The 20227-nt window shown below is 37.8% G+C and overlaps 1 protein-coding gene across 2 annotated transcripts in view; it reads right to left on the bottom strand.

The window, feature by feature from the left end:
- Window positions 1-20227, bottom strand: part of LOC131591416 (vezatin-like) — a 50786-nt gene that overhangs the window by 28990 nt on the left and 1569 nt on the right. For both annotated transcript variants that reach the window (XM_058862088.1, XM_058862087.1), the window contains exons 2-3: window positions 6225-6359; window positions 1023-1112 (exon numbers count right to left, since the gene is read on the bottom strand). In XM_058862088.1, coding sequence (XP_058718071.1) covers window positions 1023-1112; window positions 6225-6359 — 225 coding nt within the window. The remainder of the gene's footprint in view (window positions 1-1022; window positions 1113-6224; window positions 6360-20227) is intronic.

Consider the following 20227-nt stretch of genomic DNA (forward strand, 5'->3'; position numbering starts at 1 on the left):
GCACTCTACTGTAGTATGCAACAGGACAAACATGTTTTCCATGTTCTTCGGTTATGCCTCCATCTCAAGAAAGTATGCCTAAAAATTGCTGTTAACATAATAACCTCAATTCATAGGGGAAGAGGGAGGAAGAAAAAAGTCAATCAAAGATCACTAATGAGAGATTTTCAAAGGAAATTTTGCCCTCCTGAGATAAAGGAGAACTGAGATACAGCACAACTCTGTGAGAAATGGAAAATTCTAACTTCTCATGTTGCTCAACATTTCCTTTTGAAGCTCCATTTGAAGACATCATCCCTACAACATAGTAGAAAAAAATAAATCAAAACCCTAGATTCTGGAACAGTTTGACTAGAGTGACATTTGCAAGCAACACTAGGAGCATGAAGGAGCAGGGTACAAGTTAAAGCAGATCTGAGACAAGCCCAGACTGGAAAGCAGTGCTGCAGAGAAAGAGTAAACAAAGTTTGATTTGCCTTTCCCAAAAGCAGAGGCCATTTAGAGAGTAGTGTCAAAACAAAGAGGCCAGGATGGGTCCAGGGCCAGTACAGCTGCACTGTGGTGGTGCTGTGTCTGAGCTAACAGGCTGAAACAGAGGGTGAAGCAATATTCAGCTGAAACTCTAGAACCTTCTGTCTTAGGTGGTCTCTACAAGGCACTAGGATACCAAACGCGGACCTTCTCAGTCAGCATCTCCCCACTGCCTTCCACCAAAGGGGTACCTACACTGTAATTAAACTCAGTTCAGCTTTCAAGAATTTATTTAATTTCTCGCATACTTTATTATCTTCCACAATTTGAACATCCTCAACCTGGCTACTGATACTGCTCCTGTCCTTTTCTGCCCAATTTGGCACAGTAACTGAAGACCAGAATTAGTATTATCTAAAGAGTAAGTAATACTCTTAGAGCCAAAACCAACAATACAGACCAAAGATGTTGTTCAGAGGATGAGATACAGAAGGGAGGAAGACCTGTGGATTAGGAAAGGAAATGGAAAAATAAAAAAAGTGATCACTTACCAGTCGGTGAAGTATGTCATTGTTTTTCTTATACTGTAGAAAAGGAAACCAGCTTCTAAAAAACTCAACTAGTTTTGACAGGATGCCTTGCTAAAAGGAACAGAAATTACTCCAGTTAAAAGAAACCAAATAACCAAAGCCAAAATTAAATAAATAACAGCAGTCAAAGACTTTACTTCTCCATTTGATTTTCTTGTTAACTCAGACCAAGTACCTGTAAGGAAGTTTCACTTGCTGTGTCTGGCCTAACTTCAGAGTACACTAAGAGAACATCTGCTTCCTGTCAGTTTGCTTGTGAGCAAGAGAATAAAATAAAGCCTTCAGTAACCCCACCTATTTGGATCATAATAGATTGTTATGGTGTTCTGTTAAAAATAACTGCAGCTAAGATTAGACTGATCTCAAGCTGGCAGCTACTGCATTGATATGAAAGACTTTCTCTCTCCTGGGAGATAAAAACCCAAAGGTTAAATGATTGACAGGCTTTAGAAAAGTGAAAGACCAGAACAGGGACAACCTCTCCTCAGCAGCCCACTGCTTGAGCACAAGACTCCAGAAGAGTTGTAAACAGAGACAGGGAGAGTGATGGTAAGGAGAAGAAATGCCCCAGAAATTCCCTGTCCACACCAGTGTGTGCCACCAGGCACTTTATCTCTATGCTGCTTCCTATGCAACCTAAATCCACACTTTTGTCTGAGCTGTAAACATATCTTCAGATGCCACTAAAAGAGGGACTCCCTCTCAGTCATCACACATTCTACTCATGTATCTTCCTAAAACAAGGTGCATAACAGATTATAACTTAATAGATGCATGGTTTTGCTTTAGTCTGCAGTCATTCCATGAACAAAAAAATAAAGCAGGTCTTGACACATCATTCTATCTACTTTCCTCAGACTGAACTGACAGGAAATATTTTTCAAAATATTTACTTATATATATTTCATTTACCCTGAGGCCCTGTCTCAATCTTCAGACTGCTGACATGTAAGACAATAAAATAAAATGTATACCAAAAAAATTAATTGTGAAGTGCTTACATTTTGTGGCATACTATTTCAAAATAATAAAACAAAGCCCCATACAGATTGTAATAGCCCAGTGCATAAAAGGTGACAATTTCTGTTTCTCCCTCTTGTTCGGGCTTTTTTTTTTCATTTTTTATTCCCCTCTTGTTTTTTTCTTGGATTTTCCCCAACTACAAGGTGGAAAATAGAAGAACAAACCCAAGAAACAGGAGCTCAGAGTTTTGTAGTTAACCTGTGACCAGACTGACAGCCTTCTGAAAGGCAGTGCAACCAGTCTGGTGCATCAGGAGCTGTCACCCTAAAGCCCTTATGCTTCCACAGTTTTTGAAATAACTTATCTTAGGGCCCATTTAAGTAATCTAACTCAAGCTTTTCTTTACAAATGTCTCATCTTTCTGTATACAGTTAGATTTTGAGATCTATGCCACAAGGAAGTGTTTTTAGGTCAGTGAAGAGGTAAACCAGTAACAGGGATCTCATAATGATAGCTCTTCCCAAAACACTGACATCACTGTGGCTTGTTAGGAGGAGCTATCCCAGCAATTCACACTTAAGACTATGGAATAAGTCCAAGTGATTTTATTTTGATGTTGCTCAAGGGCAATGACATAAGTCAGAAGAGTATCACTAACTGCAGCACTAGATTATCCTTCAGGTTTCTTGCAGAGCAGTGCAAAAGGAAATAAAATTTTCTAATTACAATTTGTAGAAGATTGAAATTAAATGAACAAAGGTCTTGCTCTGCATTTGAATTTCAGACAGCATTTCACTGAAAAGTACTTTTCCCTGTACATTGAAAGCAGGGTACAGAGTCATACATTTAAGAATATGCCTCTTGAATCCTATAATTTTCAACCGCGTAGCCTTTGTGAGTCTTTGGATTTTTATGATGAACATTTAAAGCTACACCAAGGACTGTATTAAATTGCTACCAGCTTACTAAACTAGACTGTGGAGTTACTGAAAAAACCCCTAGAGTGCTACATAAACAATCTTTTAGTTTATTCTCCAAGGTTTAGTTTAAAAATAAAGATCTGAGCTTGCATAAACACTCAACAGGCAAGTCAGTGCTTGAAAATGCAAAATGAGACAACCCACTGTCTTGAGCTGTGACCCAATAGAGTACAGCAATACAGTGAATTATTCACATCCTTGGAAAAGTGTCTCAGTTTGCATTCCTGTTGGGAGAGTTACTGACAAGTAAAACTACTTTCACCAACACACAAGTCAGGTCATGGTGCCAATGCTTCTGGAGTATTCTTACAGCTTTAGAACAACACTCAGTCAAATTCTCTGTAAACTAAATAACAAAGATGCATAACTCCTAATTTAAAAAAATATTATCATAATTCATGCACATTTTAGGTAAACTAATCTGAATCTAAAAAAGAATTCTAAGAACTATTTCTCTTTTGTAGAGAAATTCTTCAGAAGAAGATAATGCTACACATTGAATACCTTGCATTAAGTGGGTGGGAGCCCTAGACAAAGGACTAGTCCCTCTGTCATCCCACATCAGGTCACCTGCACAGCCACTGACGGCTAGCCCAAACACAATCCTCAGAAGCTGCCTCCAGCACCAGTTCTGCTTTAATAACAAAATATCATCATATCTAAGGTGGGACAAGGTGTGACAATATAATCAATTTAAACATTTAGATATGCACAGCAGTTTAGGAAAATGGCTGAGAAAGATGTAAATGGGAAGTGATAAATTCTGTAAAGATCAAGCAGAATTACCCAAATGGGATTTAATCCCTGAAAACAAGTCCAGCAGCTCTTACTAGCAGTGCTTTTGAGTATCAAGTGATCATGAGACCAGGACTTTAGCCGTAACTTTCTCCACAGATTGGCACAGCCAGGAACACTGCACCTACAATTACTATGCTAAATCACATCTCCATAGTCCCTCAGATGGGAGTCTGGCATTTCATCAGCCCCCAGAACACAACCTTAAAACACCTTTACAGCTTTAACTGTTCATTAAGACCATATTCCAATTAAAAAAAAAAAAAAAAAAAAAAAAGCCAAAAAGCTACCATCAAAACCACATGTCCTGAGAAATATTTAAAATGTGCTTCAAATTCACCTGGTGCCTCTGCCTTTCCTTATGCCTGATCCACACACTCTGCTTGGCAGGACAGCTAGACACAATGGAAATATTTGTATCAGTCACTAGGAACCTCTTTTTCTTCCCAGATTTGTTTTTTCAGTCCCTGAAGATCCCAAAGTAGACCTTTGCCATGCCAAATTCTTGCTGCATGTCACCTGCTTTCAGCTGCACAGGGTTCCCACTTGACAGAACACAAGAGGAGGAAACAACCTCAACTCAAAAACAAAGCAATACTCCAGCTTTTACCTTTTAATTTTAATAAAGTGTTTAAGGCATTTGGAAACTTGCTTTTCAGAACAGAAGGAAAGTGATTTACACATACTGGGAATCACTCAGTGTGGTATAGCATCTGCTCCCTGTAATCATAGTTACTTCAAGCCTCAAGGAAGATCATTTCATATGAGGACTGTGGGTAGGTACATATTCAGAAGTCAGAAACCATTTATTTTCCAGATATTTTATCATTTCAGTAGACTAGGCCAGTGAAGGCCAAGAGAAGGGAAATGGTAACAGTCCCATTTAAACTGAGGAAATAACTGGACAGGAATAGCAAATTATCTGTCTGTATGTCATAAAAAAGTTGCAACAAAGCCTCAGATCCTCCTAAATCCAGTCCATTTTTCTAAATGTGTGGCCAGCTGCCTCTCCCTCATTTTCTTTCCTATTGAGACACCCTACCAAAATGGGACACAGAAATCAAATGACAAAAACAGACTTTCTGACACCAGATTACAGAAGGAAATCTTCCCAACTGGTACTGGAATTGCAGCAGAAAGAACCTATGAAAATATATCACTAATAATTACACACAGGTTTCTTCCTCATTTCCACTATGTACTCTTGTCTAGACAGAGATGAGACAACGTGAATGTCACCTAGTGTTTGTAAGAAAAGGACAGCCCGTTTTCACACACCCACTCCCTTCAAGCTGCAAGGCAAAGCATGAAAAATTACTTCTACATCTGACACAATACTGGAGGAATTGCTGCCAACACAATAAAATTAAGTGTAAAATGCTTGAGGGGAAAGGAGGGGAAAAAAGCAGAATACCTGAGGTTTTTAAAAGCAGTATATCTTAATACTTTTGAGGTTCTTAACCCTCCAGCACTTTTGTGTAAAATTCAGTGGAAATTATATACACAAACACAGTAACATACTGATTTTCTGACTGCCACAAAAGTAACTATGCAAAATAATGTAGCTGACAGTCCATACATTACTTCATAGTAACCAACAAAGTATCAACCAATGAAATGCCATCCTATTTTTTAATTAACAGTGAACAAATGTTAACATTTAATAAATAAATAAACAAACAATCCAAGTCTTCCTATTCTAAATCAGAATAGGTATCTTCAGTGTAAACATACCACAAAACAGCTATTATCTATAAAGATAGGTGGTTTCTTAAGGGTTATGGTGAGTGCCAGCTGACAATTCTGAAAAGCGAAAATGGTAGACCTAATGTTTCCATTAATACTTTTAAAGGTAGCTCAAAATAAAGTAAATTGTGAGCAAAATCCTGATTTAAATTCAGCCTTGCTTTGTGACCAGTAATAGAAGCAATCATCATTAGAAATGCAAGAGCTATCCACATCAACTATCTCATTCAGATTGGCTACTGCATTTCTACTTCCCAGAAATCCTCTTTCTTAATATGTTTTGTCACAGACAAAGCTATACTTAGCAACTAAATGCCTGGGAAGGGCTGGAAACTATAAATATTCTGTTCTAGAAAATTACAGGTTCTATTCCCAGAATGTCATGCTAAGTTAACATAATAAGATTCACTACAGAAGATAATTTTCAACACTCAAAAAAATTATTTATCAAAGCTTCTTGCTTCCCTGGCTTACGTAAGTGCAAAGAAACACTCCAAACTATACTGATTAACTACAACTTCAAGATACATTAACAGGCTGAGGTTCACTGTCTGGGTGTTTTTGCCTTTATTTTTTTAAATACAGGAAGCAATTCCTCGCTGTTCTGATTTCTCTAATTTGTGAAGCAATGCACTTCTCTTGTGAGCAGATAAATACTCAGCAACAGGACAGTGCTCACCTTCTGGGCAGCATGCACAGTCTGCTCCCTTTGGCTTTCTGCTGCTGCACATTGCTCTGCCTTCTGTGACACTGAGGAACATACTTCAAAATCTGTGTGTCCCAAATCCTGCAGATATTGGTACAGTGGGGAATTCTGAAAAGGGAGTTACAAAAAGAGAAAAGAGAAAAAAACCTGTTAAAAATCATTCTGTGTTTCCCACAAAACACCACTGTGAATTCAGAAACCACACAATCAGCAATGAATGGGTTGAGAAATGGAAAAAAAAAAAAAATTAGAAAAAGGCTTCTGCTCTCTCAAAGGATGGTACTAGTATTCTGGCTCAAAAATAAACCCCAAAAACTCCCACAGCACACAAACAAAAAAAACAACTCAACTTTTTAAAATTGCTGGCAAAATGAATGGTTTACAAATAGTCCTTAATAAAGCAGAAAAAGTACGAAATTCTGATCACCAGAGAATAGTGATATTTAGAATTATTAGATATTTTCTATATAGATCTGAGAAATTTCTTCTTGTCATCTGCACCAGGAATCTAGATTTACTTAACTCTTATTTTTCAGTTTATAACTACATATTTGGCAGTACCTAGGACACATTTGATGAAAACAATACCTAGGATAACTCCAGTTCTACTCAGGACACATAAAGAGACTTCATTTTTAAGAGAAACTCTCAGCAATCTGTCTGATACAGCCTAGTTAGACAGGGATTCATTTGACCCCTGAAAAATTTTATTAATGAAAGTATGCAAAACTAGCCAACTTCATAGAAAGAATACCAACATCTTAATTTAACATACTGTCAACCAAAATATTTTATATAAAAAGTAAACACTTTACAGGAAATTATGCATATTTGTGGAGGTCTGCAGAAATGACCAACCAACAGAACACCTACCACTAATTGTTACACCGACTATCATTAATTTGCTGGTGCAAGTTGTGAAGGGGCTCACCTAACTCTGACTATGGACCCACAGTGGAATCTCAAACGACTGCTTGCCATGATGGAAGCCATCACTCATACCAGATGAACAAATTAACTTGTCACCTTTAGGAATTTTGTTAACCCTAGCACCATTATTTTAATCCCTCTTATCTATTTAACGCATGCAAAATCATACTTGTGCTTACTCTGTTTAAGTTACTCACAACAGATTCAGCATCCAGTCATTACCTGAAACTTAAATATTCGTACCAACTCACAGGTACAGACAATCACACTCACCCCCAAAGGCAATGATTGTGCAAAACACTAGGATAGGTTAATGACTCATTTCCTTGTGAGAATATTTCCAGTGTGACAACACAATCCTATGTTTTTTCTAAGTACCCTTCTTCCATGGTTGAGTATTTTTTCAAAATGCATCCAACTCTAATTAAACTGTGCTGTTTCTCTCTATGTAGAACATGCTATTTTACTGGAATTCCTTAATTCCAAAAAATGGAAGAGTAAATGGACTAGAATACTTGTTCTATTTAAGACACTGTTAAATTTACCTAATAACTTCAGGACAAACTGAGAATATGCATGGATATGCATAACCTTGTCTTCTTAAAACCGCTTTCATACAGAACCAGACTGCACACTGCCAACACACCTGGAACAACCTGAACACCTCCACACAAGAACTTTGAGGGTAGCATGGAATTCTCCCCATTTAGATGAAGACACAGACAAAGCAGTGGGTGAATAGAGAAAGTTTTCTTCAAAAATCATAGTTATAAGGCTTGCTCCAGGCAGAACTTCAAGGAAATCGTACCTAGGCTCTCGGCAAACCTGACCATCATCTTGACCATGCTTGCCACGAGCAAGGCCAGCCACCATATGACACATGACTATTCTTGTTCTTTATTGGCACTAGCCAACATACAGACAGCTGGCAAAATAACCCAAAAATACAAAGGGGTTTTTCTACTATTATCTCAGGCTGCACCTTTATTTGGTGTCAATGATGAGATAATTTTTTTAAAGTTGATCAAAAAAACTGGTGTCTTGCTGTTTAATTAGTTCCATTTCCTCACAAAAATGGATGAAGGAAGGCAGAATGAGAGGTAGACACAGACAGGCTACCCACTGAAAACTGAATTATCTAAAATCCTGAAAGCTATTACTATTAAGTGAAATATGGCATAGATGTAAGAATGCCCAATTCTTCCCTTTTACTGGTTACCTAGTTACATCACAACCTTCCATCTAATTCTAATTAGTAGATTTTCTACTCTACAGAAACAGTAAAAAATACACTATCTCTCCAAATGTTAACAAAATTTCAGCCCCTAACTAGGAAGAATAATTTTATTTCTTCTTGAAATTAAGGTAGAATATCAGCACCTTACTAGTTTTCCATAAATCCCTTCTGACTAAATCTCAGAAGGCTTTTACATGGTCTCTTAATAGGTAAATATACACTTTTTTATCCCTGTTCAGAACTGGAAATCTGTTTTCTGACTATTAGCTTAGGAAATCAAAAATAATTAAAATTTAACGTGAATGTTATTCCTTTAAGTAGATAATGGGTCCTCTGTTTCAGCTTCTCAGAAAGTACTCAGGCTACAAAATCTTCCCCTAAAAGATTGCTTTGGCTCCACACACTTTGTCTATCCCATTTTTTCTAAAATATTATTAGCAGAACTTACTTGCATATTGGAAAAATCCTATAAAAATAAAAACCTTTTTATAAACTTCAATGACCAAGAACAATGCTGCGACTAAAATTCCTTATATAAGTAAAACCAGCATTGTTCCCCTTTCTGAATCCATTAGGAGCATGAAGAAAGCAATGAATAAGAATTGGGTTGAAGCCCTTCTGAAATTAGATTATTAGAGATCTTAACAAATGAATCACTAAAACCTTCCATTAAGAGTGAGGTCCCTTGTGTAGCACAGGCAGCTTCACATTTTGCTTAGAAAAATCTGAAGATTACTGTCTTATTAGAAATATCACAGATGGCATATACACATTAGTCTATGCTAACATAAACCCACACTACTTATTTATTTATTGTATTTCATTTCCTGCTGCCTAACAAGCCTGTCACTTTCAAAGCTGTGTAGTCTGTATAACTCACAGTTGCCTATAATCAAAAGAAGAAAAAATGGAGGATGTCTCCACCAATCTATAGGTAATGTGTCCTATGACATGTAAGTAATGTCTAGAAAATCCATTCAAGCAATTTTTAAAAGTCAAAGGGTAGATTTTACGTGTGGACATTCATACAAAATTTCCAATATTATCAAGGAATCAGAAAATTATTAATTATGCAACTACACAACTGCAATGTGATACCATTAAAATATCCAATTTTATATACTGTGTTTCAGTACAAGAGACAGAAGTAGTACACTTCAGGCTTACAAAGCGTGCTTCATCCTCACAAAGCTCTAAAAGCAGTAATGAAATCTCATAATGTGTCTTACGTATCACAAATTATAGCTCTGAGTTTTTAGCTTAGATCCTTACCCAAACCTCTCACTCCTAAAAGCCTTCTTTACCATAAAAAAGATTGCAGACATGCACATATTCTTGAACATGCACTTCTAACTGTGAGAAAAGTTCCTTGGTTTCAACTCATGCTGTTGCTCATCAGCATTGTCAGGCTCAGCTACTTTCACCTGCAAATATCATGATAACATTAAAAAAATATACTTCTTGGTAAGGGAAAATAGGAGGCCTCTGAGTTGTTTCCTCATGGTTTTTTTTTCCCCAGAATTCATACATTCCTTTTTAAAACAGTCCAACACTAAAAATAAAAAAAAAGCACAACAGCTTTTCCATTTCTGCATATGATATAAATGCTACACTTGTATTTGAAGAAGTTTAGGACACACCAGAAAGTTTATCCTTGCAAGCAATAACAAGTGGCAATAAAAAAAGAAAAGAAAATTAGACTTGTGAAAAGCTTTTATGATAGAACATGAGATGAAGGGACAGCAAGTTTGTTTCAGTGGATAGCATGAAGATGACAAAATCTCATCTTCCTATTAATACAGTATATTATTCTAGAGGAATCTATTCCAAGTACTTTTGAATTTGTACTTTCAACCACTCTCAAGTGAGTTAGTAACTAGAATCATTAGCATTACTCCCATCTGACAGTCAGGTTTGTTTGCTTATTTCTAGTTGTCTCTGGCAGAATGACATGGTAATGAATAATGTACAAAGTAGAGAGGAGATGCTAAAGCTTATTATTGTATTACCATCATACTTTCAGCTACTGATAGGAAATACTATCTGAAGTAAATGATACCAAAACAACGTTTTTCAGCAATATGCTGCATTTATTTCTATAGCTCCTCCAAGTTGCTGCTGCTTCTTATACATCACTTTCTGAAACACAGGAGACAGTGATTACTTTTATGGCCAAGGCATTTTTAAAAATTATGTAAATTGTCCAAAATGAGTGCTGGAAATTAAACAGTTCCAGAAAAGGCAGAAGACTAAAAGCAATCATTCTCTGGTGTACTTTATATGGATTATATATGGAAAAAAACTTGTTAACAAGTGAAGCAAGATAGTCAGAAACAACTGATGTACTGAGTAGGAACATGGTTTTTGAAATTTTGAAGAATCGGAGTTTTCTATGGACTCAGCAGAGACCAACAAAAAAACACTTATCTTTATCACTTTTCTAATTTTCTAAAGTAATATTGCAAAGTCCTTCAGTTGTAACCATTTACAGTACTGTATAGGTTTAGCTAAGCTTCCATTAAGAGAATCAAGAAAGAAAATCCTTTCCTCCTCATTCACAACTCCATGAGCATATTTATTTTAGATCCGTACTAAAAACTATTTCACTCACATACATATGTTTAATTACAATTCTCCTTTTTTCATTGCTGAAAGTGGTTGAGACTCATTCTAAACCCAAGATATTTTTTGCAGGATTAAAGAACACTCCACTAAATTACTAATTTACTAATGTGGGTCTTTAACAGTTTCCCAATGCTTATTTTAATAGAGCACTGACTTGGGTTAGGAAGAAACATCATCTAAACTGAAGACTAAGCATTGTGTATGCAATTATAAGACAGCAAAAATTAAAAAAAAATTTAAAATCAAGGCAAACACTAAAAGATAATCAAATATAACATTGCCTACTACTGTGATGGAAAGTCTGTATTTGTAGAGAATTCTCTAGCCTCAGAAAAGAGTTTGGTTTTGATAGATAAATACTCAAATACTTACATCTATTACAGCCTTGCAAGCACAGATATCACACTTGAATATTTGAGGCATTTTGTGCATACTGAGAAGAACCTTTGCAAGCACAAATCAGACTAAGACACTGTTAGCTTTCATAGCCTTGTTACAATAGCTGCTGAAAATCAAAACCACACCCAATTATTTTTGCTGATGCATCATGAAGTAAATGACTCAGGATTTCTCCAATAAAGACAGGGGCTTCCCTCACCCATGTCCTTTACTATGATACCATTTGCCACTTAGTAGCAAGTCACACACATTAACCTTAGAAGCAATATTTAATGACATAGGACAAAATAAGAGGCTTAAAGATCTACTCATATGGATGTTGTTCAAAGCTGAGGTTTCCAATATGTCAAAAACAGTGTGGGAGCTTAAGCCTCCTCCAAAATAACTACAAATTATAAATTATCAGTTTAAAACCTCAAAAGATGAAACATTTCTATCAGAATGACAGCAATGGCTAAAGTATGCTGAACAGGTGGCTAAACTCAGAACAAATTACCAGTATTAAAACCTTGTCCTCTCTCAAAACAGATCTGAAAAAGTTGAGCTAACACTCACAGACAGTGCGATCTTTGTCTCCTGGAAGAGTGTATTCCATTTTTCTCTTTTTTCTCTTTGGTACTGCTCCCATGCACCTGACAGAATCTCGCCCACCTCCCCGTTTCTTTCTGCTTGTCCCTCCAGGATGATCCGAGATGAGGATGAGAAGAAGCCGTCAGTGTAACTGCACCTGTGTCCCTGCACAGTGGCATTTTCCTCACAGCATCAGCGGATGCAGTTTGAAACTTCCCAGGATCATTTCTCCTGACTAATGTGGCTTTTGAACTGGGAGGAGGGAGACGAGGATGACAGATTGCTAAAGGCTTTTAAAAAGATGCTGCTTGAAAGAATTATTGCACATTGATCTCATATTCAGCCATTAATAAGACTTTCCAAGCAACAGTATTTAAAAGCCTTGGTCATATTCTCCTGGCTGGTAACCACCTCCCCCTGAGCGTCGACTGACAAAGAGCCAGGCACTGCTGACAGGGCTAATATTAGACAATGACTTCAAGGCAGCCAAAGAGTCTATTAGATTTCCTATTCTGCTTTGACTGCCACAGCAGCACAGACCTTGGCTTCTCCAGCACTACTGTATCACCTGATTTACAAGTAGGCTCTGAGAACTACTTTAAAGCCATTAATCTATGACTGTTCTCAGGTATTTTTTGATGCACAATAGCATGGGGCGGTGGCATGGTGCTGGGTCAGGGGAGGTTTGGGCTGGATACCAGGAAAGCATTTTTCACCTTGGGGGTGGCTGAGTATTGGAACAGGCTCCTCAGGGAAGGTGGCCATAGCATCAGGCTTGTTTGAGTTCAGGAAGCATTTGGAAAATGCTCTCAGGATCGTGATGCGATTATTGGGGTATCCTGCACGAGCCCTGGAGTTGATCTCGATGACCCAGCTGGATCCCTTCCAACTCAGTATATTCTGTGATTCTATGATATGTACCTATTTTGCATGGACTCATGTGTCCTCAAGTGTTTGGGAAGTTTAACAGCCTGTGTTTATTTCTGTATCACTGCTCCTCTGACATGGGAATGCTCTTTCCTTTGCATTGTACAGCAGGTGGTTGCACATTACTGCCATCACAGAAAAGCATTAGAAAAAAATATTACATACTAGACAAAGCACCAAAATTCACTGAGAGCTCTGCACTGTTTACCCATTCAAAACTGGACCTGCAAATGCAGGTGAAAAGCTGAGCAGGTCCTTTCTGAGAGAGATGAAAAATACCGGAAAAACTGCAAGTAAAAGCAGTAAACGTTACTTTCCCTGAAGGACAAGGTAACAAGCCAGCCGAGCCTGTACCTGGATTTTGGGTGGGAAGTCACTCACCATGCCGGTTATCAGACTAGGCTGATGATACAGCAAGGCTGGTTTGCTTTATACCAGTCACTAACTCACTGATTTACTTACTCCTTCATTTACATTCAAAACTCAATTAATTAAATTAATGCATCTGACTGGTAAACTAGCGAAAGATTTCTGATACACTTTTGAAACCTCTTTAAAACATTAGCTCCAAATAATCAACTTAATCTATTACAAATCATGTCAATTTTTACTCCTAATGACAACACACTGTGCAAACATTTTTACTGAAGAGAAAGGCATTCAAGAAACAAAAGGCAGTCACATTATAAAGATTAAAAGAAAATTATACAGAGCAATGCTTTCTATTCCAGTGTCTCAAGGAAGTTGATTCATGACTTGAAGTTGTAAGAGGAGTACTGCAGTATTAACCCTCTGTAAATGACTCCAGAGCAAGTAACACAGAGGAGGATTAAAAAAAGACCTCAAAATGTATTCTGAATCATCATGTACTTTCATCTTTAAATTTTCTATTAAAAATAGTAACGGCAATATAGATTTACACAATATATGGTCCATATAATAGTTTTATCTATCTCTTCTGCTATCCAGAGATGAATTGACTTGGCCTCTGCAACAACCAGACTTTTCTTCACATCGTTTTAAGCTTGAGGTTTATTTTATTTTCCCTCTGGTATCACCTGCTCCCAGTCATGTGATGAAGAGAAGCAGTCTGTCCTCCCCTTCAACTTAGCAAACCGCTGAGAAGCAAAATATCTGAAACAGTCCATCCATCACCAGTCCAAGTGTCTGTACAGTACACTGCAATCCTCAGCAGAGCCATGTCCCCAGGCTGCATTCACATGGTCAATTTAATCTGCTGTTACCAGTGGGTGCAGCTGAAAGCTGCAGTACCACTTCAGAACACCGATGCAGCCAAGTGGTGAGATGGAACAAGGAAACAATCTGATAGAAAAAAACTAAGATGGATTTTTTTTTTTTCCACATTCTTAGCCAAGTTAGTTTGTCTAATCAGTCTCCTGAGCCATTGTGCCACATCACCCACAAATCCAGATGCCAACCTAAGGAAGAGGATGGGAATAAACTACAAAAGAGGAGTGAAGCCCAAACACCTTTTCTGCCAACAGCCCACACTTCAGGCAGACAAAGCACAATCCCAAAATCAGCTCATTAGAATGACAAGTGAACTGTGGCTTTGACAGAGCTGTGTATTTATAACTGGCTTTATTTCATGCATATGTAAAAAATAAGAGTCTACAGCTTTAGTTTACCCAATATTCAGTGAGAAAAATCCTGCTAACCGAGTATTACTGACAGTGCTGTTAAAGGTGTGTGAATGCTGGTTTTCTGCTTCTTTTTCCTAATGTGTGTTTGAGACATTATTTTTTAGAATACAGCATTCCAAGTCTGATGCTTGACAAAAACTGCATTATTCTGCAAGTCCTAAAGGTTTCAGTTTTTTGAATTAAAGTGACTTAAAATTCTCATCACAACAATAAGTTTATGAGGTTCGATTCCCTGGTTTGATTTAGTTTAATTTTTTCAACAAAATTATTTTAGAACAGTTTATTTAGGCAAAAAAAAAACAACAAACAACTGTGAAAACACGTGACTGAGTGTTTTGATAAAAGCTCAACCTTTTAAACATATGGTTTACAAGGGTTCAGATATGGATTTGAATATTTAGTGATGCCCCAATATTCCAAGAAATACCATATTTTAGACATGTTTTACTATTGTAGGCATGAGAACACATCAGCTAAAGGCTGTTCTGTATACAGTGTATCATGCTGGGAAATGGTGCTTCTTCCTAGAATCTCTTTCAAATCTTACAGAAATCTGTGGATCAGAACATTATATGCAGGCATCCTCCATACTCCTCAGCACCAAGCAGCATCTTGGTTTGATGCCTAAATAAGCAGTGAGAGTTGTCTTCCTGAACCTGACGGTGGAAGGCATCAAGATGTTGCCCAGTACTTCCCTTCTGTGCCACACCCGTCCTACGCAGACTCCACCATTCCCACCTCTCCCCAGCAGCTGCCAGCTCTGCTGGGCCCTGGTGCTTCCTTTCTCTCTCAGGATGGCACGCTCCTCAGAAACCACTTCCCCACTATTTTCAGGACTCAATTCTCACACCATCTCCTTCCACTACAACAAGAAGACAGAGCACAGAACGTGTCTCTTCAAACTTTGGGAAGGGTAACTCCATTTCTGTGCATATTTTGCTCCAGTGATGGGAAGATTGCTTGAACAAGGGCTGGCTGTGACATGAGAGTAATCTGTTACATGGTCAAAATCTTTGCTCTGAATTTGTGGGTTCAGCAGAGCTGTGTTCAGTATTTTACACAAGTACAAACTTCTGAATTTGGACATGAGGTTTTGATGCTCTTTGTGCGCTTGCCTTCTTTTTAAATACAGATTAGCATAGATTCTGCAATTTGATGCAGACAGGTGAACAAAGAAAGTCTCCTTTTGTTAATGTGGTATTATTATCCCACTTGCACAAAAGAGAATCTGAAGTCATGAAAGAACACATACATAAATTATATGGTATTGTTCAGTCTGGGATTTCTACTGGGCCAAACAATACCAAATTTAAAAGTCTGGAGTTACAGTAATGATCAGATCCTCTAGATCTAGAAAAATTAGATTCATTAGAACAGTGATGCAATCATCACGACACACAGCCAGCTATTCATTAACATGTATTTGTACTGGTACCAAAATAGCTAATGAAGAGCAACATTAAGTAAATAATATGGACAGAACTAGTTATAGGAATGGCACAAGACTCATAAATTAATTAAAACAATGTCTCAAGTGAGAAAATATTTCTTTCCTAATTAAAAACTTTAAAAATGGAGATTTTATGCCAATGAAATTAATTCAGTATTACACAATTCTCTATATACATAATTCTACATGTAAAGCCTTGTATTTCAAACACTGCATATGCAAAAGCCCTTAAAAACCTAAGGTGGTTGCAGTCTAATGTTGTGTGTCAAAATCATATATTTGTGCAGTCTGAGTAACTTTCTTCTAAATACTCAGAATTAAAATGGAAAATAACCAAAGTCACCTACAATCCCTCTACCAGAACTGCTTTGACACAGTAAGAATCACTTTCTGGGATTTCAACAATGGCCTGGGTGAAACTGAATGAAGGAGCATCTCACATGTGGGGGGAGGCTGAAAGAGCTGGGACTGGTGAGCCTGGAGAAACTTCAGAGTGGGTCTCGTATTGAAAGAGTGCAAAGAGGAGAGAAATGGGTACTTTTCAGTGGTGCCCAGTAACAGGACCAAAGGCAATGGGCACAAACTGAAACACATGAGGTTCCCTTTGAACATCAAGAAAATTTTTTTGTGTGAGAATGACTGAATATTAGTACTGGTTGCTAAGAGAGATTGTGAGATCTCTCTCCATCCTTGAAGACACTCAAAAACCATCTGGACATGGCCCTGGGTCATTCTACATGACCCTACTTGAGCAGGGTGATAGACCAGATGACCTCCAGAGGTCCCTTTCAATCTCAAACGCTTTGTGGGTCTGTGAGCACAGCTTAAGCATCTATCCAAAGGTAAAAAAAAAAACCGAAAAACAAGCTTGCACAAACTCATTAAAATATAGGACAAATTACACAGCTGAAAGCAGAAATTGGAAGCTGAAAATGCACTATCTGGATCACCTTCATCCAAGTGTTCTGAAAGAATGGGAACAGGAGATGAAAGCTGCAGCAGAAAGGATTTTTAATAAATCTATCAACTCAAAACCAGAAAAAAATCCAAGCATAGTGCCTATATTTAAAAGGAGAAAAAGTAATGAAGAGTATGTCAGGTCTATGAATTTGATCAAAAGCCAGCATGCTACTGAGAATAATTATTCTTTCTTGCAAAATTCAAAGACAAAGAAGAAAACAAATGATCATCAAAGAAGATACCACATAGATTCCACCAGAGTTAGATTGTGCCAAATGTATTTGACATCTTTCTTTGATAAGACCACTAATTTTTATAGATAAAGGAAATGCAGGAAGTTTATATGGACTTTTCACACTATGCTGTATGGGTATGGACTTTTCATACTGTGCCATATCAGTTAAGATAGAAAAGATGGGAAAGGAACCAAGTATATTGATGGCAGAGATAACAGTGGTCTACACTGAATGGAAAGCTATTGGATCAGAAGGTTACTAATGGAGTTCATAAAAATGAGTCGGTCTAAGCTTTTGCATTTTTAAAAGCTTTGCTATTTGCCATAATTACACATATCAAAAACCTTGCTAATGACATTTCCTGATAACACCAAGTAGCATCATATATGCAGAAAAGGATTGAAACATAATAGAAAAAGAACTGGAGGATCTTAAGTGGATATTGATAATGACATGCAATTAAACAACAGACACCAGAAAGACCTTACACAGAGGGACTAATAAAAATAAACTCTCCAATAATATGGAAGCTGCTGATAAAATCAAGGACATATATGAGCAGTTACCCTATCATATTATATGAGTCAAACAGTATGAAGACTTGAAAACATTGTTTGTAGGCCTAGTATGCAAGAAACAAAGTATTCCCAGAAGTGGAAAGTAAAAATAGTTATATAAGACCCTAGCAAGAATACCGAGTACCATGCTACAAGATGTGGTAAAGAAACGTGAACTGAAAAGATGTGAAAATCCCCCAAAAAAACCTAAAAATGACGAACAGAAAAATCTGTTTCACGAAAGGAAGCTAAGATATACTGGCTTATTCAGCCTAACATAATGCTTAGCCAGAACAAGTTTGCTTTCTATGAACATGTTAGGAGAGGTAAATTCTCCCCCTGTACTTGGCACTGGTGAGGCCACGCCTTGAGTACTGTGTCCAGTTCTGGGCCCCTCGTGACAAGAAAGACTTCAAAGGGCTGGAGCATGTCCAGAGAAGGGCAGTGAAGCTGGGGAAGTGTGGAACACAAGTCCTGTAAGAGTAGCTGAGTGAGCTGGTGTTGTTTATCCTGGGGAAAAGGGGGCTCAGAGGTGACCTCATCACTACAATGACCTGAAAGGAGGCTGTAGAAAGGAGGCTGTAGCCAGGTGGGGGTCAGCCTCTACTCCCAGGCAACCAGCGACAGGACAAGAGGTACAGCCTCAAGCTGCACCAGGGGAGGTTGAGGTTGGACATCAGGAGAAATTCCTTAACAGAAAGAGTATGTAAGCACTGCTGCCCAGGTAGGTGGTGGAGTCACTGTCCCCAGAGGTGTTCAAGAAACAACTGGACCATTGTCCTAGGTGGTGATCAGTCAAAAGCCAGACTTGATCTCAGAGGTCTTTTCCAACCTAAATGTTTATCTGATTCTGTAAATTCTAGAGACAGAGAAGAACTACATAAGATAACAGAAAATATTAGCTGGTGTGCAAGTAGGTATGAAATGGCCATGAATAAATTTCCAGTCAGAAATTAGATGGCAGTTATAAATCATCAAAGTTCTGACACAGTCCCTCCACTGGCATAAAGATGCAGAAATTTAGCTAATTTGAACAAGAAGCTTCTTTAATTTATACATTAGAAAATAAAAATAAAACAAGAAGGAGATGACATTGTCCACGCAACAATAAAAAAAACCTAACACAATTCCAGTCTCATACAAGTACATAAAATGCCAAAAATTTCCAGAGGATTTCAAGGTGCACTGTAACTGCAGCATGATGGTCTTCCAGGTTTTGTATAAAAACTCATCTTAAGCAACTTAACATAAATTTATTATCTCATCAGACAGACACTAATAAAGAACACCTTCTACTGTTCCTCCATTGTTTAGTACAATCTGCTCTACACTGCAATAATTTTTAATTTGTCATACTGCTGGGTAGTCAAGCCCAGGCCCAACATATCAGGGGCACCTCTGTGTTTCTTCAATTCTGTCCTTCCCCACTGTGTAGTATTTTAATTAGAAGAGCAACTGCTTGTAAGAAACACAAGAACTGAAGTTCTGGGACTATTCAGTCCGTGAATAAAAATTGCTGGCTGCTGCAGGAATTAATTTATAAATTGGATAGAATATGGCAGCATTTAGTGGACAGAGTACTTGCCCATCATTCACTATTGTTCAATCATGATGATCTGCAGTGGCATTTGAACTTCATGGCAAACACTGCTTTCCCAGAGCAGAAATGCAGTGTTTGTGCTTCCTTGCTTTCAAAGATAAATGAATGTAAAAGATACTTGGATAGTGAGAAAAATGACTGGTCCTTGGAAGCTCAGAAATATTTATCAGCAGGCCATCATCTGTTTGATGCTGAAAAATTTTTAATGCAGACACCTGTTATTGATGTCTTCAGGACCAGCTAGACAGAGCTATGACCCAAAAAAACATGCAAAAAATAACCTGGGCATAACCATCAAATGGAACACATGAAGTATATCCCATTTGCTTCCCTCTCCTACTCATCCTTTTGGGTGTGAGACACATGAAAGACCACTTCTTTCCTGATTACACATTTGTTAGCACACCACGACTCCTTATAACATCAATTGATATCTTGCTGAAGGGAGCTCCAAATGCACAGAGAAAACAGCTGTTCAGAGCAACTGAGGTCTAAGTGCCAAAGGCCTTCTTGCAACAGTGATTGCTGAAGAACATGGGACCTACTGAGCTACTGAGGTGCAGCAATAATGTAGCTGCTTTCCAGAAATGACAAATAATTAAGGGGGAGAGTTTGGGGCCCAAGAAAACAAAAATTAAAAATACAGTGCGGCACTAACTACCTCAATACTTTTTGGCTCTTTGCCAATTCCTATCTCTGGCTCATGTGTGTGAAGTATGCTCATAATTCTCTGTAGAGCCTTCATTTTAGAATAGCATGAACCCTGCTGAGTACTCCTGAAGATCATTTTGGTGTGTATTCCACAGTATCCATTTTCAAGA

The sequence above is a fragment of the Poecile atricapillus genome, chromosome W, assembly GCF_030490865.1.
Source record: "Poecile atricapillus isolate bPoeAtr1 chromosome W, bPoeAtr1.hap1, whole genome shotgun sequence".
Classification (NCBI taxonomy): domain Eukaryota; kingdom Metazoa; phylum Chordata; class Aves; order Passeriformes; family Paridae; genus Poecile; species Poecile atricapillus.